At 32.4% G+C, this 26,783-nt stretch overlaps 2 protein-coding genes across 16 annotated transcripts in view; both read left to right on the forward strand.

Moving 5' to 3' along the window:
- Positions 1-1,286: 1,286 nt before the first annotated feature.
- Positions 1,287-4,503, forward strand: LOC122635766 (centrosomal protein of 89 kDa-like). 2 transcript variants are annotated; one of them, XR_006328743.1, is made up of 7 exons: positions 1,287-1,637; positions 1,771-2,032; positions 2,104-2,711; positions 2,770-3,257; positions 3,348-3,600; positions 3,666-3,958; positions 4,276-4,503. XR_006328743.1 is itself a non-coding variant. In XM_043826401.1 (6 exons), the coding sequence occupies exons 1-6, from the start codon at positions 1,569-1,571 to the stop codon at positions 3,870-3,872; spliced, it is 1,887 nt and encodes a 628-aa protein (XP_043682336.1). In that variant the 5' UTR covers positions 1,288-1,568; the 3' UTR covers positions 3,873-4,159. The 2 variants fall into 2 exon arrangements, 1 of the variants encoding a protein (XP_043682336.1); XM_043826401.1 differs by lacking the exon at positions 4,276-4,503 and having other exon boundaries at positions 1,288-1,637; positions 3,666-4,159.
- Positions 4,504-6,117: 1,614 nt separating this feature from the next.
- Positions 6,118-26,783, forward strand: part of LOC122635759 (microtubule-actin cross-linking factor 1) — a 110,845-nt gene continuing 90,179 nt past the window's right edge. For 6 of the 14 annotated variants that reach the window (XM_043826373.1, XM_043826388.1, XM_043826369.1 and 3 more), the window contains exons 1-2: positions 6,119-6,816; positions 15,610-15,716. In XM_043826373.1, the coding sequence (XP_043682308.1) occupies positions 15,614-15,716 (103 nt within the window). In that variant the 5' untranslated portion in view covers positions 6,119-6,816; positions 15,610-15,613. Of the gene's footprint in view, positions 6,817-15,103; positions 15,209-15,609; positions 15,717-24,006; positions 24,136-24,156; positions 24,374-26,783 lie in introns of those variants that run through there. The other 8 variants (XM_043826364.1, XM_043826367.1, XM_043826372.1 and 5 more) reach the window with 6 other exon arrangements.

Consider the following 26,783-nt stretch of genomic DNA (forward strand, 5'->3'; position numbering starts at 1 on the left):
TTTTCATGTTTTTAAATATTTAACGTAGAAATGGAGGACGACGCGTCGAAGGACTTGTAAGTACTCGTTATCATCAAGACAATGTAATTATCTTTTTAACGAAACTTGGAAATTAGGACTAAACAATTTAATTCTAAAAAAAAAAGACATTCCATTAATTATTAATGCAACAAGCATTTATTATTAGCAATAAACAGAAAAAATTTGTAAACAAGAAGTGCGACGTGTGGTTTAATCGATGTACGAATAATTGATCTTCATTTTTCCATTCTATTTTTTCCTTCTTTCTTTCCTTTAATTTTTTTTCTTTTTTTTTTTTTTTTTTTTTTTGTTCAAAGATAATACTAATGATGCAAAAATAGCAAGTTAAATATTTCCTGAATCGATTATGGTTGTTGTTTTTCAAAGTGAAGACGTATCTCGAGGGTCAAACTATTGCGTGCAAATTTGTCCCTTGTCAAGAAGGAATGCTTACGAAACCTACGTGTTCGTAACGCAAAACGTAAATCCTAACTTAATGACGTGATTTAAGCCAATAACTGGGTTTGCAATAAATCCAACGTTATTTTGAAGTTACTTTTATTTAAAAGAAGTCGTAACGAATGCTGACTTACTACTTTCGTGAATATAAATTAAGGAAAAACTTTTTTTTCTCGTGAAGAAGTTAAAAAAGCAAATGTTCTTTCGTTATTTCACATTTCGAGTTTTCTTACATCGTAATATATTTATATATGTATTCATATTCTTGTAAAAACAAATTCTTTTCCTACTAAATAGTTGAAAGAAGAGATAATTTGTTATTCACAATGTACGTATACCATATTATCAAGTTGAAAATTATTAGATATACAAAATATTTTAATTTTTTTTACTTGCGTTTTTCGCATATTCGTAATAGCGCTAATAACACTAATAACATTGGTTATCTTTTTATAATTTACCGGCAAATAGATCGTTAAATAAACAGCTAAAACTTTTAACTCTACATATAAAGTTCATTTCATTTTTTTTAATATATTTTTTGTATAACGTATCAAGACATTTAATGTGTTTTTCGTAGAATTGTTTGGTTTTGCGCTCTTATCGAATTTCCCGCTGTATTGTTCTGACGTGTACTACGTAAGTCAGTATATCCATAGAGAAATAGTTTTTATTTATATTTATTATATATTTAGATATTTCGAAGATCTGATAAGTTGATAATATTCGTAGAAATTTAATTTATACGTCGATAAAAAATTTCAATCGTTTTAAATTGCTGAGCAGTTAGGAAAATAAACGTGTTCGTCTTCCTAACAATTTCTCAAGTGGCTCCCTCTAAGATAAAGGTATCCTTCTTCTTAAGCGTTGAATTGTGTTGATCATAATACTGGATTTGTCAACGTTGCCATGGCAGTTGCTTGCAATAATAAACCTAATATCCGGATTCGTCTTCAAACAGAAATAATGCAAGGTGTGAACAAAGTATTTTGGATAGCTTGGAATATAACATGAACGACTTACTTCTGCGACTTATTTGGAAATCATCAGCATTACTTTCCATTTTTATCCTATAAAACATATCGATAATGTCTTATTTTTGTGGAACTCTATCCGATGATAAAGAGGATACTATGGAGAAGCATGGTGTGGTTAAGGTAATGCGTTTAGTCCAAAATAGAGGTAACAATATAAATAGCATCTAGTCTAAGCGTTATAATATGTTCTAATCGATAGAAAAAAATATTGTAATAGTTTATAGAAACAATGCTAATTTATCTATTATTATAGCATAGTAAACAGAAGGGAAGAACTACCGATGAGATCGAGCCGGTTCATGGATTAACCTATTGTCGTAGGAAAGCTACTAAAACGCGTCATTCTAATAAAGGGAAAGTTAAGTTGGATGATTTATCGTTCAACGATAAGAGCGATGATAAAATAAGTTCTCCAAAAAGTAAGAGTAGGCGTCATCTTCGTAAAGAGATTGAAAGACTGATGGAAGAGAATCATATGTTACTGATAAAATTAGAAGATTTCAATGCAACGTCAGGTAGCTTCAAAATGATTCATAAACTTTAACTTCCGTAATCTATACAAGGTAAGATAATTTTGATGTTTCAGACAATAGAGAGGAACAGAAGGATAAAGATAAATTAATATTTAAAATACGCGATAAGTATCATAAATTAGCACAGGAATATGAACGTGTTCAACAGCAATGCGAAGAATCCAATGTTCTTTTGAAGCAAAAAGAAACGGAATATAGACAATTGCACGTTCATCATGAAGAATCCACTCAGGTTTTCCAACAATTAGAAAAAACAAAAGATAGTTTATTAAATCTTAATCAGAAATTAAAATCTGAAAATGTTCAATTAAAGGAAGATATCGTGCTTCTGAAAAAAGTAATTTATCAATTAAATACAGAATTAGAAAGGTATCAGGACAAACTCAGGTTATGCGGACAAGTTATACCTTTGCAATATAGTACTAGCACAATGAACGACGTAGAAATATCTAGAGAAAATAAAAAAATGTTAGAATCTTGGGGCAACGTAGATCTACACGCTTTGGCTCCACTTTTAAATGCTTATCAAGAGAATATAACAGAAAAAAAAGAACTGATAAGCAAGTACGAACAAGAACTCAATGATTTCACCGGCAGATGCAAGGAAATTATTTCAGAAAACGAATTTTTACAAAAGGAACTGGAAAATTCTAAATCGAAGGTATTATCAAAATAAAAGTATTTATTCATTACTATTTATTTCAATGTAAACTCTATAGTGTAATAGGTACATAGAAGAGATAAAACAAATTTCAAACGACGCAGCTTTGATCAAGGAACAAAATGATACAGTGACGCAGCAAGCTGTACATCACAAACAGAAACTTCAAGAATTACAATCTTTGTACGAAAGGAAGATAGAATCTTTGACTCAAGAAAATAAAAGTCTGCATAAAGAAGTCGTAACTTATAAAACGGAATTAAGTAATCTTCAAGGAAAATATAAAATAGTAAATGAAGGTTATGAAATGTTGAAAAGTAATAGCGATAAAACAATGCCGGTACATGTGCATGTTGCAGCAGTAGATGAATGTAAAAGATTGTTCGAAGAATTGAAATTGCAGTACGAATCGGAGAAAAAAAAACTTACTACTCGTATCAAACAATTGGAGGAATCTCTACCGGACAATGAGAAACAACTCGTAACAGTAACAGCGGAGCGAAATCATTTAAAAAATCTAACGAAAACGTTAGAACGCGATCTAAAGTAATCGAAACGAATTAAATGACGTATAGCATAAGTAAATCTTGTTGGGATTATTTCATTTAAAGAGTACTTTTTCTCTTTTTTTTTCAGACGTACTCAGCATAAATTAACGAACGTACAAAATATAGTATACTCCGTACAAATTTCACGCGACTCGTTCAAAAGACAATTGAATAAAACCACTGCGTATTGCGAAAAGTTAGTATCAGAATACGAAAAAGTTATATCCGAGAAAGAAAAACTAACGAATTTGTTACATGAAAGAGAGAAAGAAAATGCGGATATTCAATACATAGGCGATAGTATCGCTCATAGAGTGGGTAACTTAAAAAGTCAATTGAACGTAAGTGTAAATTGTAATTTCAATATCGTTATTGCAATAATTATAAAAACTACGCTATATCATAGGCTGTACAGAAGGACGCGAAGGATCAATTGGCAATGGTGGAAAGGCATATAAGAATACACGAAGTTGGAACTCATCAATTGAAATCCGAATATCGTCAAGAGGTACAACGGTTGAAACGTTTGCTTAAGCAAAAGGATGACGTTATAACTCAACTACGGAAAGAAAAAGAGAAACGTGCGTCTCAAGAAAATATTGAACTGGTTTGACAATATCGAGACCATTGACAAAATGATTTAATTACCAGTTTAATAGTTGGAAGGCTTAAGCATAATTTTATTATCAAATCATATTGGTAATTTATACAATTTGATATTTCACCTTTGAATCGTAAAATTACGATTCCATTTTTGCAATCTGCAATAGACGAACGTAACTAGTTATTTACGATCTTGCAATGAACGTAATTACAGTGATTGCCTACGAAGTATAGGCTTGTATCGAATTAGTAATATCGTTCATTGAATAAAATTAAATTCTCATGCGTTCAATTCTTTTCCTCTTTTTCTTTTTTTTTTTTTTTTTACTTTTTTATTTTTGTTCTCTCTTACATTAATCTCGATCGAGAGATAGCAATTGTTGGCAATCAATTTTAATCTTCCTCGTTAATAGAATATCACGTCCGGAATTCGTGCGACACAGTGAGACGGTGCCCTCAGGGTCCAACACACGTAGGAAACGTCAGATTTTTACCGACGACATCACCTTTATTTAGTGGTGACATCAACCAACGCAAGTGGTCTCGAAGGTTACCAATTGCCACAGAGGGAGCAATGCTTGTTATTATAATTCTTTCTATGCAAGAAGAAACCGATAGCATTCATTATAGAAATGATCTCACGTGCATCTCATTTTTATGCAAGACTCGTACATTCATTTGCAAACGATCTGTCTCACCTTAGAGTTATATCTCAGAGAAGATAGTATTACGACTTGATAATTATCTTGGACTATTGACCTCGTTCCAAACTAGGAACGAAGATTTATGCGAACTCGTGAAGTTTGGTTCACGTCAAAAAAAATATCTTAGCCTTTAATCCGTAATATTTTCTTGTCAAGAGAAAAACATCTTTATTTATTGTTTCAAATTTACAAGTTTCAGTCATTTCATATTTTTAGGAGATACATCAACGAGTGAGAATATTAATTAGTTAACTGGAAATTTATCGTTAAAGGACAAAAAATGGCATATGTAATTTTATTGATCTTGATTTATCTTTTATAGGATTATTTCAGGCAATGATAACACTAGGTCGTGGAAACTACGTTTCAATAGGGAATTGTAGAGAGATAAAATTATAAAAGAAGGTGAGAGGGGCAGAGAGCGAAGACAAACGGCCGTCCTAAATTCTAATATTACAAACAACCATGTTTCCTTCGTGGCGTCGACTCTTAAGCATATACGAAAGGTGCATTTACCTTAATGAAAACTACGTGCGTCTGTGTACACACCGCTCGATTGTACTTTCCTCTTATTATACAGCTCGTATTAAAAAGAGCTCTCTTCGTTTACGTAAAACCATACTTTCTCGTATCTGTTTTTCTTTCTTTCTTTTTTTTTTTTTTTTCTTATTTCTCTCATAAGATAATATGTAAACGGAGAGTCACACAGTTAAAAGAAACCCGTCGAAAAACGAGTCAGAAGAGTAGAATGATTTCGAAATGACTTTGACAAGCAGTCTAGGATAATACACTCGTGTTACTCGCCTTACCACGTTACATCGTTAAATTCCATCCATAAATATCATGAGTTTTAAACCGGTCGTCGAAGGACCAGTATGTGAAACGATTGACAATCTTAAGGAGTCATACGTGGGAAAAGTAGAAAAGAAAAAAAGCAGCTCGCTATCGACCCTTTTTCTTATCTCCCTCCTCTTTCACTTCTCACGATCCTGTTTTATTTTATTTCATTGAAATAACAAAAGTAGTAAATCATGGAATCCCATCTACTATTATATTATTTTTCAATGAATGTTTATTAAAGAAAAATACAAGTCTCGTGAGATACTCGTGTATATACAACGAGATATCGCTTCTTATCGTAAAGAAAATAAATATGCGTGAGAGACGACCGTCGAGACAGGTCAAACTCAATATCGACCAGGTTAAAATCACTTACATAATTCATTACAAGTTACAAAGATCATTCATAATTTTCCCTCGGCGAGATGGGACGAGGAAGTATCGCAGAATTCGTCCATGTAACGAAAGAAAGAAAGAAAGAGAAGGAACATACGTAACATATATATATATATATATATATATATATATATATATATATATATATGTGTGTAAAACACGGTCCAGAGAAGGACAAAAGTATGGTAGAGTAAGTGGGGAAGGGAGAGGGAGAGAGAGAGAGAGGAAGAGATAAGGAGTGGGGATGGCGCGCTCGTCGGTCGGGTTGACAGGTTCGGGCGTATTCGGTCAGTCTCGTGCGTTTCCGCGTGAAGGCAAAATGTCGTCTGCTAGGCGCGTCGTCTGGCACCGGGTCGCATTCGTGACGCAAAGATCGCCGTGATAAGTGATAAGAGAAGTAGAGTTCGGTGTGTATGAGTGCCGCGTGGTTAGTTTTCAACGGTTAAGCGTCGTTGTATCGTGTGTTTTATCGATTTAAGATATTGTGATTAATAGAAGATATATATATATATATATATATATGTGAGTGTATATGTATCGAAAAGAAAAACATAGGAAATATATATCGGTGAGTTTTCAGCGAGGGACAACAACACAACTTGGACGAGGAGAAGTAGGAGTATAGGAGTAGGAGAAGGAGGAATTTGTGAATGATAATGCAAACGTGACATCGTCGATATCGTTTCGGTTATATTTCTTTTTTTTCCCTTAAAAACGACACAACGTCGAAAACTAAGAGGAGCTGGAGGAGAAGAAAGAAGAGGAGGAAGTGGAAGAATAAAAGAGGAAAGTAACGAAATATATAACGACAACGACAAGAACTACGGTGTTCCGAACGACTCCATGCCCTTCTACGAAGATAAGACATCCTCGTCATCGTCGTCATCGTTGTTGTTGTCGTCGTTGTCGTCGTCGTCGTCGTCGTCGTCGTCGTTTCGCGGCACGAGGCACCGCCGACTACGAGATGCGCGACGAATAACGGCGCATCTTCGACCACTTTACAGGAGTTCGAACGTAAGTTTAGAATCGTTATATATACATAAATACACGTATACATGTACGTTTATATCTGTGCATGGATATGTACGTAGCTAGAATTGCGTAGATAACAATTACTAAATTGAAATCCCTTTTGTGGTGGGGAGGAGCGACACCTGTCTCCGTCTCTGTTCGATCGAACATGCCGGCCGATCGTATCTTGTTTCTTCCTATATCTATCTCTTTCTCTCTCTCTCTCTCTCTCTCTCTCTCTCCCTTTTCCTAGCCTCAATACCCGGCTTTAGTTTTTTCTTCCTTTCTTTCTTTCTTTCTTTTTTTTTCTCTTTCTTCCTTTCTTTCCCACGATATAACATAACGAATCTTTTTCCTACTACATATACTCTCCTCGTCGAAGAGAGGAAACTCGCGATTTTTAGTTGAAACGAGAGTTGAGGAGGCGCTGCTATCGCAAAGAACGCGACCATGTTTTGCATCGTACGGACGACGACGACGACATCGACGACGAGGAGCAAACGCTCCTTCGTCCTTCCTCCTCGCCTACTCACGCACGCTTCCCGGCCGTTGCCTCCTTCGAGGGTGAGAAGCATCGTTCCCTCTCTCCTTCAAAGAAGATTCACTCGACCAAAGATTCCCGCTCGAAACGTTTACTACGTTTCTCTCGGATATAATTTCGAAATAATTCCTTCGAATCTTTTTTCCCGAAAATTCTCGAAAATCCGTTATGAGGATAGCCGAAATTCGATGCCAGCGCCATTTTCTCGTACGTATAGATATCTCTCTCTCTCTTTTCTATGTATATATATATATATATATATATATATATATATATATTTGCGTATACATATTTCTTTCTTTTTCTTTTCCTATATTATTTTTAACAAATTCATGGACATTTTTTTCATACGTATATTTATTACTCGTAAGTTAGGTTTATTGTTTGAATATCAAATAAGATATTCTTCTACGTTTTAACCTGAATTTGGAATATGGACCGTGTATGTACATACCTAGCGTGTAGGACGTACTCGACCCTCTTTTTTTTAACGGTCCCGGCGAGTGCACTCGTATGGGAACAATGTATGTCGCGCGCGCGCTTTTTAAAAAAACTTTTTCGTCTACGATAAGGCACGTGCCATATTAATTTATAATATCAATACGTTTTATAGCTGTTACGAAACCTACATACATACATACATACATACATACATATATATATATATATATATATATATATGATTGTAGGGTTAGAATTAATTAGAACGTAATTACTTGATAATTTGCTCATCCTTCTTCGTTGTTGTGCAATTTGATATTACAATCGAAATTAATCCTATATATACTTTTAATGATGATAGATATAAAGAATTTATTTTTAGAATATTTCTTTATTAATTAATATCAAGTAATTACCTACAAGTAATTAATATAATTGTCTTTTAAGTGTCGACATAATTTTATAAATAAGGATTTAGTCGCATTTTCAATGATATTGCAAATACAAGCATCTGATGAAATCATATATCTCTCGTAAAGAGGTTTACGACTATGGGTCAGTCTGCCAGAAAGAATCGACTTGGCCCTGTTCTACTTGTATGCTTCTGTCCTCTTAATCTCCAGGTCTTATATAACGCCTGAGGATTCTAGCAATGAAACCTCCCTCTATCTCGTGCCTTTTTTCATTCTCAACTTCGCGTAAATTTTATATTTATTTTTTATTTAGAATTTTTTATTTCTCTCTCTCTCCCTCTCTCTCTCTTTCCAACCACTTCGATATATATATATTTTTTTAATCGAATATATATTTTTTTAGATAAGAAAAAAAAACGAAATTTTATTAACAAATTAGAATTAATTTTCTTTTGCCAAGAAACGAAAAACTAGTTTTAGTTTTAAAACGATTCGACCCTAGCAACTACTACTTAGCGAGCAGTTATTAATAAGCGAACCATTTAAGATATTTAACTCGGCTGATAGTTGACACACTACACTATCTTTTCGTATAACTTTCTATTAACTATTTCAAAAATCTTTGGTAACGTGATAGTAAAAATTATTAACTAAGAAAAAAATAACAAATAGATGGACGATTATTCGTTCTTAATCGTTTTACTTAACTTTTTTTTTTTTTTTTTTTAAGATAAAAATAAGAGACAACAATTCGTACATTTTATATCATATAGAGAAATATTCGAATGTAATTATATGCTATCAATTGTACATCGTTAATGCGTTAGAACGAATATTCAGGAAGTACTGAATCTTATTGCCAAAAAATATTGATTGGTATAGTTATTATAGCTTAAAACGCGAACATGCCTTGACCTTTTCGAATTTACGAAGTAAAGTAAGAAGAGCAATAAAGCTTTTGGTATGTAGGAAATCGATGAAGACTACTATCATCGTTAGAGGAAGAGAAAGAGAGAGAGAAAGAGAAGTACTAACGATTTCATACATAACAAAATAGGAAAAGTTTCGAAAGACGAAAGTTTCGTGACCGTGACGGTCGACATTTCGTGCACGACTCATGTACACGCGAATACATTGGAAACATTGCTGATTATTACCCCACGAACTTGTTTAAATGGATAATGTTTTATCCAGACGCGTTGCTCGTTATTGCGATATCGATTGTGGAACTTTAATTGACCGTTAACGCGTCAGAAAAAAAAACAAGATTTTACATGAGTGACTCACACAACTTTCAATTTTTTTTTATCACTTTTACTTTTATTTTCTATTTTTTTTTCTTTGATACTGTTTTGACGAATAACAAGAAAGATAAGCGACGAGAAGGAGACGGAGAGAGGGTAGATTCACTGCGTCTGATTATCCAGAAAAATACTATAAATATTTGCGAGTTTGAAGGTGTTGAAGTTTATGAAAGAAACCATGGAGTGTTTTATGAATGAAAGTAGTCAGTGGTTCTTAAAAGTAAATTTCTCGGATTCAACAAATTATCGTTATTTCGTATTGAATATTTATTTCGATATCTTTGTAGAAAAGAGAGAAAAGAAAAATTGTATCGTAAATGAATACAAGTATAAATGAATTTATATCTTTTAGAGGGATATTTATTGAGGATAAAAATAAGGTTGTTTTTTATTTTTTATTTTTTTTTTCTTTTTCTTCGATTCATTATTGGTACAGCTAAGGGATACAATATTTCTCTATATACAAAGTTATGTGTATTATTATTTCGTAGAAACGAGAAGTGTTAGAAGAACCACTGAGTGAGTATAATGGATACTTTGGCGTTGAACAGACGAAGTTCAAACAAACGAGAAAAGGGCGCCGGAAGTCGTTGGACTCTTGGTGTGGATTGGGGTGAGAGAGCTTCCATGGTCTTTGTTCTATAAAAAGACACGAGAGTGAGAGAGGAAAGCATTATTTCTTACCTTTCCCATTGGCTATTACGTTCGCTTGTTATTCTGACCGAAACGAGCAGCCTAAATTCGAAGAAATTTCCGGCTACGCGAGAGAGGTCACAAATAAGAAACACGCGAAGGAGAAGGATAAAATTTCTTAACAAGTCAAATAAGTTAAACGCAGTTTTTCTTTGTGCAGAAAGCAATAACAAAATGAGGGAGAAAGAGAGAAAGAAAAATTGTTTTGGTGAAGCCGGAGGCATTGTTTATTTTGTTTTGAACGAAGAAGTGAAAAAAGATAGAACAATGAAAGCAGAACATTTATAAATAATTTAACTTTATATATATATATATATATATATATATATATATATATATATATCTGTGTATTTGTAATACTTACCATAGAATAATTAGGTGAGGATAATTTATTTAATATTAGATAGATATGAATATAATATATATATCTATAAAAGTATTACACCATATGCACAAGTATTCAACATACAGTAGAATTAATAGAGTGTTTGAAACTTGCATAGAAAAAAGGAAATTTAGTACAGTGGGTTACTTACAATGTAAGATAATTATATAAGTTTTGTGTAGGAAAAAAGAAAAGAATAGGGTTCTTTCAATATCACAACACTTTGAAATTAATTTTTTTAATAGAATTTATTAATCATAAATAAGACATCACGTTGTTAGGTATAACAATACGTAACATACAAAATTAAGTTTATTATATATATATATATTTTTTTTTGCGATCGTAAAGAATTGAATGCCTTCCTCGTCATAAGAATTAGGAAACGTTCGTAAATTCTTTGCATAGTCGGACCGTTATTCGGTTAGTGTGCGTTAATTGTTATTCAGCACATTCAGTACATACGAAATGCATCGCATCGTGTCCATAAAAATGCAGCTACGTCATATAAGACGTTCGATACTTACTTGTACATATGTATATGTATATATATGTGTGTATACATATATATTCTATATAGTGAAAATGTATAAGTGAAGCCAAGATCGTTGTATATCACATCACGATCGTAAATATACATATACATGTACATATGTACGAAATAGTCACGTGCTACTCATCTCTAGAGAATATAGATCACATAGTACATATGTATATACAAACATTTAATGTGTCTGTGTGTGTGCATATATATATACATACACTCATACATTTCGTCGTAAGATCGTAAATTCTCTTTTAATACTGCATTGCGTTTGTTTCTTTACTTATAGGAAGTTCTTTAAAAAGGAAATAGAAAATAAAGAAAGTTAAGTAAAATAAAAAAAAATAAAGGGATAAAGAAAAATAGAATCGAAGCTAGCTCATTGAAGTTTATCGGTGCGGAACGTAATATATAATAGAACGGATGTCCGTCTTACGTGTATAAGGGAATCTTGAAAAAAAAAAGGGGAAAGAAAAAGGTGATTCGATTCCTTTCGGAAAACTTCCTTTCGAGTTAAATTGAACTCGTAACGTGAGTCATGAAAGTGAAAGTCAAGGAACTTATGTCTTATGTACTTGTACGAATCGAAATCGAACGAGATCTCGTCTTCTTATAATTCTTTTTACTTTATTTCATTTTATTTTATTTTTTATTTTTATTTATTTTGGAAGGAGCTTAATCATTTTAATATTAGTCATTTTTAATGAATCATAATTTTTTTTGAATATTATATATATACATATATACATTCAATAATATTTTTATACGAAATAATATATTTATCTAAATATTTTGATCGATCTCGTTCTAATCTGAAAAAAAAAAAAGAAAAGATGAGTCAGTCGCTTGCTAATGTTTACAGATTTGAAATTAATAGATATTGATAATATTTACATAGAGACACAAGAAAGTTGTATACAATTTTGTTTTCATGTTAGTTCTCTTAGTCTCAAAGAGGAGAAACTAAAATCGTAGGTTAATTAATGTCGAATATTATCGACATTGAAAGTCAAAATCATTTTCACTTCGTCGTACGATCTCGATGACATAATTTCTCGTACTTGAATACATAATATACATACTACACACACAGACACACTATATATATATATATATATATATATATATATACATATAGATGTATCAAAGTTGAACATATAAATGTCGATGTAACGTTGTAATTGATATCGTACAAAGTGTCGCGGTTAATAACCGGTAGAAACGTTTATATCATTGACTGACGACTGTCGGCATGTTTAAAATGACCGAATGAAGATTTTCATATTTCGAGTTGAAGTGAATGACTTCCGTTCACAATCTCGACCGTTTACCTCAACGTTATATATATATATATTCTCTCTTCACTCTATTACTTCTAATAACGAACAGAAAAGTTATGTATTTTTCTTTTTTTTTTTTTTATGATGTGAATCAGACGACTCCGAAAACACTGATTCAATTTTAACGAACGTGGGTAGAAAATAATTGTCGGTTCCTTTGTACAATTTTTATTAGTTTGAAGACAATGAAATTTAAAGGATTGATCTTTTATAGATATTTTATTATATATAACATTATATATGTGTGTGTGTGTGTCGAAGTAATGTTGACAGAGATTTTTATGATTTTACTATTTTTAATAGTATTTGTTATTACAGCGTTCGATTAAACGCAGAGAGATGAAATGCAGAGCTCGGTCAAATTTGTGCGTTGGCGTATATGCATCGTTGGCTTGTTTGGAAATTCAGTGGGAGGATAGATCATTTTGTTAACCTTTTTGTAATGCCATGTTACATTGAACTCACACAGTTCGTTGTATTCATATTTGCATATTTATGTTATAGAATTAATTTATAATTTATATTCGAAAAATTTATTTTTAGGAAAGTAAAAGTTTTACGTTGTATAGTATAGTGTTTAATCTTAACAAATAACGATAATTAATTTATAAAAGGTTAATGAAATTTTCTATTTTCTATTCGTGTTATGTAATAACTAAATTCTCGTAGGTTTATATATGTATGTATATATATATATATATATATATATATATATATATATAGATGAATAATAGGAATAGTGCGATTAGTCAGTGGGAATGATTCAAACAGTTGCAATAGAAAATGTGTCATCTAAGTAAAAGTCTTAGAAATCGTCGATTTGTTATGTCACAAATGAATTAGAAAATAGATCATAGATTATATATAATAAAATAATTGTAATGATGATCATAGCAATTGTGTGTTGATAAATCGGAATAGGTCATCGTGGTGCACTCGTGTAAACTTAAAAAAAAATCTTTAATTAATTTCATCTAATTAGTATTAATTACTTTACTGCAAGAGAATCGATCGTTGAGAGAGATAGAGAGAAAGATAAAGTCGATCCTTTTCTATTTTTCCACTCGATAGATCCTCGTTATCGTTCTGAATACATAAAATACAAGAATCACGGATCTTAAGAATGTAATTCGAAACGAGCCTAATGCAACGAACGGATCTAGAGCGATGCAATGTGCGTGTATGTCGGTTATCGGGAATAGACGAGAAAGTTGCAACCAGGCGGGCGTTGACGTATGTTAGGAAAGAAAATAACTAGATTTATCGTTCTTCTTTTTTATATAAAATCTTTCAAATTCAATTTTAAGATCATCTGTAAAAATCATATCGTTTAAATTCTCACTTTAAGTTCATAATCGATTTTCTGATAATAATCAAACATGTAGATGAAATCACGGTTAAAATTCATCTTTAAATTTAATCTTTCGTAATACCTTGAAATGCATTCGATTCTTTAAAACCGATTACGACGATAATAAAAATAATAAGAAAAATCAATAATTCGTTGAAAAAGTCCAACGTTAAACAACGAGCATATTCAATTAATTGACATAACAAAGAATATTCACTATTGACATTGTATCTTTATAACGATAGGAAAAGCTAATAGAGAAGAAAAGTCGACGATGACGATGGCACTTTTAACAAGCTTTCAACTCTCAATAATACCGGAGAAACACAAAGTTAAGTAAATCGTAAATGGCGACAAATTCCAATTTCCTGTCTCGTCGCTTCGATTTTCTGTCATTGACAAACTTTCCCCACAAAGATTACGTTCTTTCAATCGTTTTCTCATACTTGTATCGTACGATATCAATTATTTCTATTTCTTCTTTTTTATATTATTCGTCGAGTAAAAAAAAAAAAAACAAATATTATAAGAACAAATTTTCTTTTTTTCTTTACAAAAAAAAAAAGAAGAAAAAAAGAACACATCGAAACGAATAATTTTTAGATTAAATAAAAAAAAAAAAAAAAAAGATAGAAAGAACTCGTGCATCGATCGTTGTATCGTGATCGTTTATTGCATTAGCACTTGTCACAAATTCTTGATCGACAAAAGTAAGAGAAAAAAAAGAAGAAAAGAAAAAATAATTTAAAAACTTGGACAGCTTCGTGCGTCGGTGAAACACCGGTGTAAAATATTTGAGCGAAGAATAGGCGAAGAAAATGATCATAGTAAATAGAGGGGAAGAGTCAGGATGTCACGATCCCTCTCCCCTTTAGAGTAGCTAGCTAAGCTTGGCATCAAAGTTACCATAGCACCGCACTATATCGCACCGCACCATATCACACCAGTGTTCGTGCGGCGTCTATGCGGCTCGCACAGCTGGCTTCGACCTAACCTAGCCTAACACTTTAGTATCGAAGGAAAGAAAATGGTGGAGGTGGTGGTGGAGGAGGTTCTCTAGCTTGGCATTGCCACTACTGCCGTCATTATCGTCCTGCTCCCTTCTCTCTATCGTTCTATCTCTTTCTGGCTCTCTCTCTCTCTCTCTCTTTCTCTCTCTCTCTCTCTCTCTCTGTCTCTTTTTCTATCTCTCCCCCTCTCTATGTTGTACTCTCTCTCTTTTCCATCCTCCACCCTCTTCTTCCAAGCGTAGAACTCGTAGGAGGGGAGGAAGAGAAAGAGGAGGAGGAGGAGGAGGAGGAGGAGGAGGTAGATGTCGTGGCCGTGGCAGTGCACGTTTCCTCGCACGAAGAGACGCGCCGACGACATGGCATAGAGCTTATCGTTCGTATAACTTATAGAAATTATAGTAATTCGTTTTAATCAATATGTTTCATTGATATCCATTTTTTATTCGTACGAATTCATTACAAAAGGGATTTCTTTTATTTTATTTTCTTCGATTTTTTTTTTCTTTTTTTTTTTGAATAGTTTTTGTATCTCCTGATTGAAACTTTGAATATACACGTGACGAATCGTGCGATAGCTTTTATATATATATATATATATATATATATATATATTCGTATTTTCGTGTGCTTGTGTGCGTTCGTGTTTGTGCGTGAATTAGAATTATCGATTATTCGAATTCTATGTGTACTATGAGAATAAGCATATCTTTCACGAAGGAAGAATTATTGTATAGTGTATGTCATGTAAAAAATATTTTGTGTGACATATTTTAGAAAAATGGAGTTCGAGCTGGATGGCAGTTTGAAGGAATGGGCCAAGGATAAACCATTAAGCATCCTTCAACTGGATCCTGCTGATAGGGCTGTTTTGAGGATTGCCGGTGAGTTATATTACTTCATTCTCTTTCTTTCTCTTTTTTTTTTTTTTAATTTCCTTTTTAATTTTTAATATCCAGCGAATATTTTCATCGTAATGTTATTAGAGAAAAGAAGGATAATATCTTTATACATGTTGTGTTTATATACCTGAACATGGTGAATGCGTTTCTATGTAATTGGAGTTATACTTAGAAATGTAATCAACTGACGAACTGGTTTGTGACATAATAATAGTGACTACCGGTTGACTTTCGATGTTTTAACTATTGCGTGCTTTTATGAAAGCGTGAGATATCATTCGAAGAGTGATTGGTGTTAGTTTTATTTCCATGAGTTTTTCTTTTTTTTTAATTATATTAAAGAGAGTTTTTTGATCTTTAGAAATCGTCTTTGAACATATATATAATGTAGAAATTAATCGTTGGGTATAATAAAACATAAACGTTTCAAAATGACGTCGTTTATCAAACTATACGTTCGCAGTTAAAAAAAAATTTATTTATATATAAATCTAATAATTCCAACGTTAACAGAGATCAAATTCTATCTATCAGATTTACTTTTCTCGATTGGAAATCATAGTTCGATCATTAGAATCATATCGATCTGTCAACTTGACAGACGCGATAAAAATAAGATGTTATTTTTAAACTTAACAGATGACGTTTATCGGATTATCCTTGTACGTATTTATTACGAAATCGATTTATCTGTCATTTTGACAGATGTGATAATAATAGTTCGGTAGTCGTAACGTTACGAAAACAAAAGAGACGATATATTCAGATCATAAACGATATCTATAAAAAATAAATAAATAAATGAACAAATAAAAAATACAAAAGTACAAAAAAAAAATAAATAAATAAAAAAAAGAATCGATAGCTCGAGACATCTACTTTATTGGTACGTTATTTTGGAGCTTCTTCGAATTCGAAAATAACTCGATTCGTAGGAACCGGTTCGATTTCCTGTTCGCGTAGGGCGTCCGCGATCGTATTTCGTTATATGTTTTTCGTCTGCACGCGAATGACGTCACCTTGAAGGGAACCTTCACAGGACTTAACTGCGTCACAACGACTCGTTGGAATATAAATCATGTTGTATGGAAGTAAAAAGGGAGACAGAGACAGAGAAGTCCATTGGGACGAAGGGCGAGGAACTCTCGTTTAGTTGACTTCAAACCAGCTGACCATAAATTCGTTCCTGCGACTCTCTTCCTCAATTTTTCTTTTATTTTATATATATTTTTTTCCTTTTTTTTGTTCTTTGTCCCCCTAATTTTTAATTTTATCTTTTTTCTTTCACTTGAGAAATGTTTCGAGTTTTTTTTTTTTTTTTTTTTTTTTCCCCTTAAGAAGAGAATGTGATCGATAAAACGTAACTACCTACACGGTACGGTACACGTTGACTGACTCAACAATGAGAAGAGACAACAAAGAATTTCTTTGGCAGATAAAGTAATATATCTACATTGAAAATATCACGAATCAGAGTTCAAAGCTTAGTATTACGTAGGCTACTTTAATTTTCTTGTAAGATTTAACGATTAGATCGAGAATTGGATTAAGCGATAATACCAAGACAATGATCCATCGTGATCGATAACGTTATATATCGATAGTATATAACATTTTAATGTACTTACTTGAAGAACGTAAGTTTGATTGTACGATAATACAAAAGTATATCTAGTTTTTAATAACATAGAAATTTTTATAGTATTTTCTTTTTTTTATTTTATTTTATTTTTAATTCAATGGATGATCGATAACATTTTATGTTCACTTTAATGTATTTACTCGAACTATTACACGAATGTATTTAATTTTTAATAACATAGAAAAACGATAAAAATTTCATTTGCTGCAGATCTGTGATATTAATTCTAACACGTTGCATCCGATATCTAACCTAAGCATTCGTTGCTAATCTTTTTTCTGATGATGATCCACGTGCTTTTCGCTTTTGATTATGCTGATCTCATACCTTTTAGTTCTCGCGTATGTTACGCAAGCACAGATGATGCTGTCACTCGATTCATTCAGTTATCGACCGTTGTCCTAGTCTCTTGATAATTCTTAATTGTACTCGTAACATTTTCTTTTTTTTTTAGTTTCATATTTTTTCTCTCTTTGTATTTTTCGTTCAGAAAAATCGATAACGAAAAATCGTTCAGAAAGTCATTATATAAAAAGTTTATATATATATATATATATATACGTATTTAGCTACTCGAAAAATGGTACGAGATATAACTAATTAAACAAACATTAGTTAATCATTTTAAACGTGTCAAAATATCGTCACTGTCGTTATTAATTTTAATATCATAATTTGATCTTTCACGATAATTAATCAAGAGCTTACAAATTTGTTCTAACTCTAATCGCGTAATTATTACAGTTCGTTTCGCTAATCCTAATAAAGTATTCTCGCGAATTAATTAACAATCGAGATAAGGGTCAACCTGAGAACGTTCTTGGATATCGAGAAACGTTAGTTCGTGATGGAATCTCGTTCGTCCTTCGTTGGGGGTTGCTGAAGAAGAACGGAAACTGGAAACCAATGGTCGAATATCGAATTGCCGTTCTTGCAAGAGGATGTTTTCTTTTTATTACTTTTTTTTTTCCTTGTACAATTTTTCTTTTCTTTTATTTATTTATTTATTTATTTATTTTCTTTTTATTTCATTTTTCTTTCATCTCTTTCTTTTCTATTTCTTTTTTCTCGTCTTTTTCTTTTTTTCTTTTTTCTCCTTATTCTACAATGTGGTTTAAAGAAGCGATATTCGATTCGCACGTTATTCGGATCGACTCGTTGAACCTTGTCGTCGAAGAACAAGTAACACGATAGGAAATCGAAACACGGCAGTACTTTCAATGTATGCGTGTATATATATATATATATATATATATATATATATATATATATTTCTCTTTCTCTTTCTCTTTATCTTTATCTCGAAGGAAACAAACGAATCGGAGAGTCGGAGCAACGTGCGACATATAATTTATGCGAACGATTAGTGCCACGGTGAGATCAAACTAAGCGATAAGGTACCCAGAACTTCGAATGTATCCATGTATTTATATATATGCGCGCTCGTGTGTAGGTAGGTATTCGATTAAATAAGTCATAAATTTTCTTTCGAAAAAGACATGCCTGTTTGCCCTTCGAACGGTTTATTCTTTCGAGTTGACTAAACGATTCGATACATGGTCAATCGATTAATATAAATTGTATCGCGATATTGCACCACGACGTTGTTTACGTGCGATTAAGATTATATTAAATGTAAAACGTGTTTTTTAATATTTAGATCGCACGAAGAATTGTTTATTGATATGAAGATTGATAACGTTATTTTACTGAATGAAACGCGACGATTCGTGTATCGCAGGACGATATTATTCATTGATTTTTCCTTTTTTTATTAGAGTTTTCCAAGCGCGTTCGTGCGTTCGTACGTTTCGTCCATCCGTGTGTGTACATTTGTTATCATTTTTCGATGCATATGTCAGTTTTCCCTTTGCAGCTATTAATATTGCAGCAATAATAAATATATTGCGATCGACCTATCGATAATCAGCCTACGCTTACACTTGTCGGGACTTCACGCTCGATGACTTCGATAAATGGCGTCTATACAAAGCGAACCATCAAGCCGGCAAGCAGCAATGCTTCCGATGAAACAATGTTTTCCAAAGTGAAATTGGCTTTATCCTTTTGGACGTAATCTGATAACGAAGATCGTTGAAAGCTTCCATAAAGTTAATATTTATGTAATTGCTCGTTAATTCATTTATTAATTATCCAGACTCGACATTGCTTTGTTAGTCCGAGATAGAATATATCTCATAGTATTATCCCTTGTCCGTCGGAAATAGACATCTATTAAAAGCCGATATTCGAACCCTTGTCAAAAATCCATTTATTACGAAAACTTTCGAAAGAAATGCGGAAACGATTAGCAAAGATAAACTGCTACGAACTTTCGAAACAAGCTAAGGCCCATCTTCGGATATAGATAATACTAATGGGTGGGATGGACATTTAAATCGAAAAATATTTAAATATATAGAAAACGAGATATCTATTATAATTATTATTAGATTATATTATTGAATTCATTCATAAATAAAACGTCATTTTATCGTGAATAAATCCGATATATAAAATTGTAATCGTTAGAATATTGTTAATATCTTTTGATAATTTTTTTTTTCCATTTAACGAAATTCGGTTTTTATATTCATTTTAGAATAGTACTTCGAAATTTAACGATTCTCTTTCTCTCTCTCTCTCTCTCTTTTAATTAAGGAACAAACAATATTAAACTTTATTATGTAATACGTTTTACGATCTCGATACGATAGCAAGCATCGTTATGTTTTTATCATCATCATCATCATTATCATTATCATTATCATCATCATCATCATCATCATCATTGTCGTACTCGTATCGGTGTGGGTGCAGTGCAATCGCAGGTTAGGTCGGTCCACATTGAGTTACAACCGTGGAGGCGGCAACAGGTGCTGGGGTCATGGTTCGATGCCCGAGACTACACCTTCCTATTCATTCTTTTTTCTTTTTTATCTCTCCAACCTTCCTCCTCTGTTTGATATCTCTTATGATTTTTTTTTTCTCTTTTACCTTCTTATCTTCACTTATTTTCCCACGCAAGAGTATCTGTTTCACACGATCGAATATAGGAATCCTTTGTAATTATTTTTTTCTTTTATTTCCTTTTTTTTTTTTTCCTAAGATATGATATTGTTAACCCGTTTAATGCATATATTTTTTATTAATTAGGTATTAAAGTAGAAATTATTATCATAATTTTGATTATTAGTACCATGTGTCATTATTGCGAGGCAAAGTACAACGAATATTGATAATTTTTCATATGCGTACGTTTTAACGAAGCATTCATTGATTAGACAATAAGATGTTGAAGAAAATAAAGCTATAGTGCTGTTCGCTATAAAATGGCCGTCGAAGAAGACATTTTCAGACATAACACGAGTAATCGATTTTCTCATGTCCAGGTTTCATTGAACTCTTCATAGGTCGTGCTCGATGTTCTTAAGCTTCCCAGTGATAAACGAACGAGGTACTATCCGTACTTTACTCTTCTTGCAAGCCGTTCATAGTCGATCATGCGTGCAACGTTACTATGCAACGTCATTAGTCCGATGTTCGACGATGAATACACTTGCATTGGTGTATCCCTTTTAATGCGACGTTTAATCGTAGCAGGTGCGTTTTGCAATCGATGTTGTTTACGTAACCAGTTTTATTATTACCGATTTCGTCTACTAACAGACCGTGATCGTAATTATGTTACTTATTATGTCCTTTCCGATCTTGTTACGTTCCTTCATTTTTATCATAGAAATTTTATAGAAATAAGATCTGGGTTTAATCTATGTGCAGTTCCATTATCGTTTAGGTTCATTTTTAATTATTTTTATTTTGGACATCGAAAAGGTGTTATCGATTGTATAGATCTTTGTATAGAAGAAACGTCGATGTTAGATTATTCGATATTAAAAACTTCTTTTTTCATATGAAACATTTGCTATGAAGAAACGTGTATATATCGATTATTGTTTGTATTCGTTTTTAATTATTTGTATTTTTGACTTTGAAAGTCTTTGAACCGAAGAACGATCTTATTGATTAGACGTTTGCTATAGAAACATAGGATATTAGGTTTGAAAATAGAATAGATATTGACAAGAACTTTGTCGGCTGTGGCAGTAGCGATCAGTTCGTCGACCGAGAGAGACCTCAGTCGTGTTAAACTCCTCTCTACATTGAATTTACTCTATCGACCGAGCTTTCTTACCAACCGAAACGAAACAGATTAGAACGGATTTTGTTATTAATTAATTAATTATATCAAAATTTTTATCGTATCTATTTTTATTTTTTTTTCTTTCTTTCTTTTTTCTTTCTTTTACTTTTTTATTTTGTATATCTCGACACTTTTTTGATTCATACTTTTTTATATTAATCTGTATTTGTTAATAACATTGTTGACATTGTCTTTTTTTCTCGTTTGAATTTTTTTTATAAAAACTAGTATAGTAGAAAAGTTTCATTGTATTTTATGGTAGGCGCGTAAATTTCCCGCTGAAAACGTTTTCATTGAACAGTGGCGTGCTCTGTCGGAGATGACCGGAACTTCCGTTACTACCTCGTTACTACTCCCTCGTATTCGTAAGGTAATGAATGAATGAAATTATTAATGTAGGTACATACTTTTTGAATGAATGAAATTAATTTTTTTACTCACCGTCTTCATCGCGATTATGGACTTCGCAAAAAGTAGCGATCAATCGATTATCATTCCTTTTATAATTATTGTCATGAACGTCACTTTTAATCAAAGTAAATCCAATATAAATTATAAAACACGGTACAATACGATTTTTAATCATTTTCAAATTTTTCTTGTCCCTCTATTTTCTTTTTCTTTTCTCTTTTCTTTTTTTTTCTTTCTTTATTTTTTCCTCTTAATCTCGATCACTTATGATTTATTCATTTTTTTTCAATTTTATTTTATTATTTCTTTATCTACACATGTAAGACATGAAGAAGAAACGAAAGAATCGGCGCTCGTAACAAGACTGAAATTGCACTTCCCAATGCATTCTAATATATATTTCGATTACCGATCTTGTTCTCGATCTTTGTACAGTTAGGAATGTAAGAGGTCGTGGACAAGTTCAGCATTTAAAAAAGAGTTCTTTGATGTCAAGTAACCCCTTTACGATCTAAACGTTTCTGGAAATACATATGTACGATTCACGAAGTAAAATAGATCTATGTGTGGACGAGTTTGGTATCTATCGGCAATCGAATGGCGATCTAACGGTAGATCTTCTTTTGGAAACAGCGTATTGTAAAAATAATATTTTTCTTCTTTGTTCTTGTAACGAGGAAGTTTAGTCTATATCAGGAAAAGAAAAAAAGGAAAAGAATGAAAAAATTTTATTTATAGAAATATTAAATACATCAGCGGATCATTATACTGGGATCGTTTTATAAAAAAAATTAGAAAAATCAATCGAACGATAATTAGAAGACATTTGAATGACCAAATAATTTTCTTTTTTGGTTTTTTCAAAAGTCAATGATTCTTATGCATTATCAGTCTCGATAATTTCGTCGAACGTGTTTCGTAATTCGCTTCGATTATCGACTAGAACAACTAATTCTTTTAAATTATCTAATTTCCTTAGTTCAGGACAGTATGATTAACGTCGGCAATCGTTCGTTCGCATTCGAATGGTACGAATTTTAATAATATGGTATTATTAACATGTAACGGTACTCATGGCTCGTTTTTACGACCTTCAGCAGTCGTCATTAATCCTTTCTAGTTAAAAATAACGAGTAGAGTAACTTAAAACGTTTCTCCATCCTTATAGAATATTCGTTTAGTATCAAAGAAAAAAAATGTGTAACTTTTACAAAATTAATATTAAAATATATATATTTCCGAAGGTAAACAAGTTCATTAATCGGTCGTTTAAAAAGAATTCTCGCGTCGTATTCGTTGTTAGAAGAAAATATTAGATTTTTCAAGTCGGAATGATTCCTGAACGCGTGTGTTTGTATATTATGAACTTTACGTCGTTTATCGTATCGAGATTTACGGATAAAATAGTATCTGGTTTTTTTTTTCTTTTTTTTTTTTTTAAGTAGCTTTCGAGTTATCTTTCATGAGATAAATTGTACGATTATATCGATAGCTATCACGTAAATCGATCGGCAGTGAAAGATAATACATATTTCTTCCTAAACTTAAGTATCTTAAATATTTTATTACATAAAAAAAAAAATGTACCTTACGTATTAACAAAGAGGACAAGTATTTTCGTATGAAAGAAAAAGAAAAGAAAAGAAGAAGAAAAAAAGAAAGAAATAAAAAGAATTTTGTAAATACATCGATGATATATATATATATATATTTTTTTTTTTCGGAACAGATCAAAAGATTAAATTTTGCAAATGTGAGTTGTCTTACGAGAAAAATTAATGGTCGCAATAGTGATTGGGGAAATACTCACAACTGTTCGATTTTAAAGGATTCTCATTGTAAATAGTAAAAAGGATAGAAACGAGGAGAGAGAACGAGAGATAGAGAGAAAGAGAGGGAGATAATAGTGGGGAAGAGGAAGGGATATTGGACTTAGAACGAGTGAGAGTGAGCGTGTTGAGGCAAAGAAGAGAGTGGGGAGAGAAGGGATTGGGTGGGCGGTTGTCGTTCATTCGAGTGCAGTCTACGACGAGACGACGTGGTTAGAACATTGGAGCGACACTTGACGCGTGTCCTCTATTCTTTCGGCTCTCTTTTTCTCTTTCTATATCTTTTCCTCACCTATCCCATTCAATTAATTATCGGTGAATCGTCTTTTATATATATTTATATATATATATATGTGTGTGTGTGCGCGCTTGTATATATATATGCATGTATATATGCATTTTATCTTCCCCCAGTTAGTGCCATAATCTAATTTCGTGCGCGAGGTTTTAACAAACGAGTGTTGTTTAACAGTGAACAATAATACAGAAGTGAAGGACGACTCAAAGTGATTTATCTTTCTTTTTTTTTCTTTTTTTTTTCTCCTTTAAAAAAGTAAGAGCGAGAATTTTATCTGATTTTATTATCGAAGTCTTTCTTTCTCCGTCTCGAATTCGTCTTCGATCGTCTTATATTCGATTAAAAAATAGAGTGTCGGATGGACTGACAGACAGACAGACAGACAGACAGACAGATAGACAGAGAGAGAGAAAGAGAGAGAGAGAGAAAAATAGAAATAGTTATTGAGTGGATTTTAACAGCGACACGTGCAATCAAGAAATTGTTTTCTACGTCTTCTTGCCTGTGTCGCCAGAAGTGTTTATTTTTTGTTCTCTCTCTCTCTCTCTCTCTCTCTCTCTCTATCTTTCTTTCTCTCTAACTCGACGACGCGTGAGTATAAAAAAACAGAGAGCGAGAGGGAGAGAGAGAGAGAAAGATGGTAAGAGGGGGGATAAGTCGTTTGATTATAATACGAAGCACGAAACGTTAGTGAGTCACGTTTTGTACGACTTATACCTGCAATAAGGCATGTTTTTCTTATACGTATATACGTATGTATATGTATCTAATCTTTGTTTAACATAGTTATATCGAATCGTTCGTTTCTCTCGAATTAATATAATATTAGATGGTCGAACGAGCGAGCCAGCTTGTTATATTCGGGTAAAATCTCTAACCAGTTGAAGCTACGACGACGTCGTCCAGGTATATACCTGCTCGAGGTCGTGGCTATATACCTCGAGGGAGAAGGGAACAACGAAAGGGAGAGAAGGGAACAACGTGGCAGTTGCGGCCGGCCGGTTTCTACCATTAGAAAGACAGAGATAGACATAGAACGAGCACCTAGTATAGCACTAGTAGTATAATAACGAAACTTTCCTATACCCAACCTTTTATAGAAACTTTAATATTTTATTTTGATTCCTTTAAAATTTACCTTTCGTTATAATACGTCATACCTGCGTACGTATTAAAACCTTGTTTCGTTATTCAAACGCCTTTTGGAATTGGAATCTCTTGAAAATTCTAAGTTTAATCATTTATTTTCTTGGTTGTATAGAGAGAAAGTAGACAGTTTAGATTTCGTAGAAATTAGTTATCGTTCATGCTCATTCGATATTATTTTATTGTTGGAATACTTTTCGTTTTGTTCGTCCTTCGATTTTGTTATTAATTGATTAATTTTCTATTTTGTTACGCATTTCTTATCGTGCAGTTTTTCGTTTTATTCGTATTCTTTGAATCTCGTTGAATATAAAAATGTTTAGGACACGCACACGTTCAAATGGGAAACACGTGCGTAGGAACTTGTTTTTATCGCAAGGACGTCGACTCCGCGTAATCCCTACCATTACGAATATAAAATTTAAGAACGAAAAAGAGGTCGAAAGTTTCAAGGGAATTTATTTATCGGCATATATTATTTTATCTTTATGAGAGAATCTTTTCTATCTCTTCTTTCTTTTTCTTCTTTGCTTTTAAATATTCAACAAGGTGGAATCCGATTTTCCACACTTTCCAGTAGTTTCTCTTTGATTGAAATTAGATGGAAATTGACCTTATTTCCTTCGTAGCATTTTTCTCGTTCGATAATATTTCTTATACAACTCTTGGAAGATAGCCAAGGCAAAAGGAAAAAGAAAAAGGAAATAAAGAATTAGGGATATTGAGTGGGCCAAAAGCTTTTAGACCATCTTAGAAATCAATTAATCGTTTCTTTTTTCTCTTTCGAGAGAGAGATACCTTTCGGAAATGAATTTTCTTTGTTCGGATCGTGAAAAAGAAACCACGAGCATAGAAACTTATTTAGAATTGCTGTTTCAGTTCTCAGTAAAAAACTTTTATCTCTGGCTACGTAAAAATCTCTAAATCTCAATACCGATTTGTCTTCGACGAAGTCTTATAAGATATCGATTCATTTCGAATTCATCTCACGATCGACTCTTTTCTACGAAACTCTTCAGTAACGAATCGGTCGAGTTGTTGGACCGTGACTAAACGAAATGACGGTGATTAAAGTTTGGAGGAAAGCCCAAATAGAGAAAGTATAGATAGAGTACATAGCTAGTATGTATTATATCGTGCTCTTGGATAAAAACTTATTTAATTTATTCTTAAAACGTATTACGAAGGTAATAGGGAAAAATTGGTTGGATTAACAGCTCCGAAGTGAAGTCTTAAGAAAGACCACACACCGTATACACTTGTATCTCGTCAAGGCTGTAAACGGTATATAAAAGCGAGACCGACCTCCTTATCGTCGTCTTGAGTTCTTCGATCGAGTTACTCGATCACACGTTGACTAGTATTAATTATCGGTTGAGAATCGTTAATTAAATCGAAAAAAATATTCACGACGGTAAAGAACACGGAGAAATCGAGAAATAAAAAAAAATATTCGGAATGGAAAAGTAAAAGAAAAAAGAAAACGTGTACACGCGATAGAACAAATTTTTGGAAAATT

This window comes from Vespula pensylvanica, chromosome 19 (assembly GCF_014466175.1).
Source record: "Vespula pensylvanica isolate Volc-1 chromosome 19, ASM1446617v1, whole genome shotgun sequence".
NCBI lineage: Eukaryota > Metazoa > Arthropoda > Insecta > Hymenoptera > Vespidae > Vespula > Vespula pensylvanica.

What these genes read in the sequence shown, in the direction of transcription:
- LOC122635766 (XM_043826401.1), top strand. Translation starts at nt 1,569, where the DNA reads ATGTCTTATTTTTGTGGAACTCTATCCGATGATAAAGAGGATACTATG. An exon ending in AGATTTCAATGCAACGTCAG is followed by an intron (nt 2,033 to 2,103) that starts GTAGCTTCAAAA and finishes TTGATGTTTCAG; the next exon opens with ACAATAGAGAGGAACAGAAG. An exon ending in ACTTAAAAAGTCAATTGAAC is followed by an intron (nt 3,601 to 3,665) that starts GTAAGTGTAAAT and finishes GCTATATCATAG; the next exon opens with GCTGTACAGAAGGACGCGAA.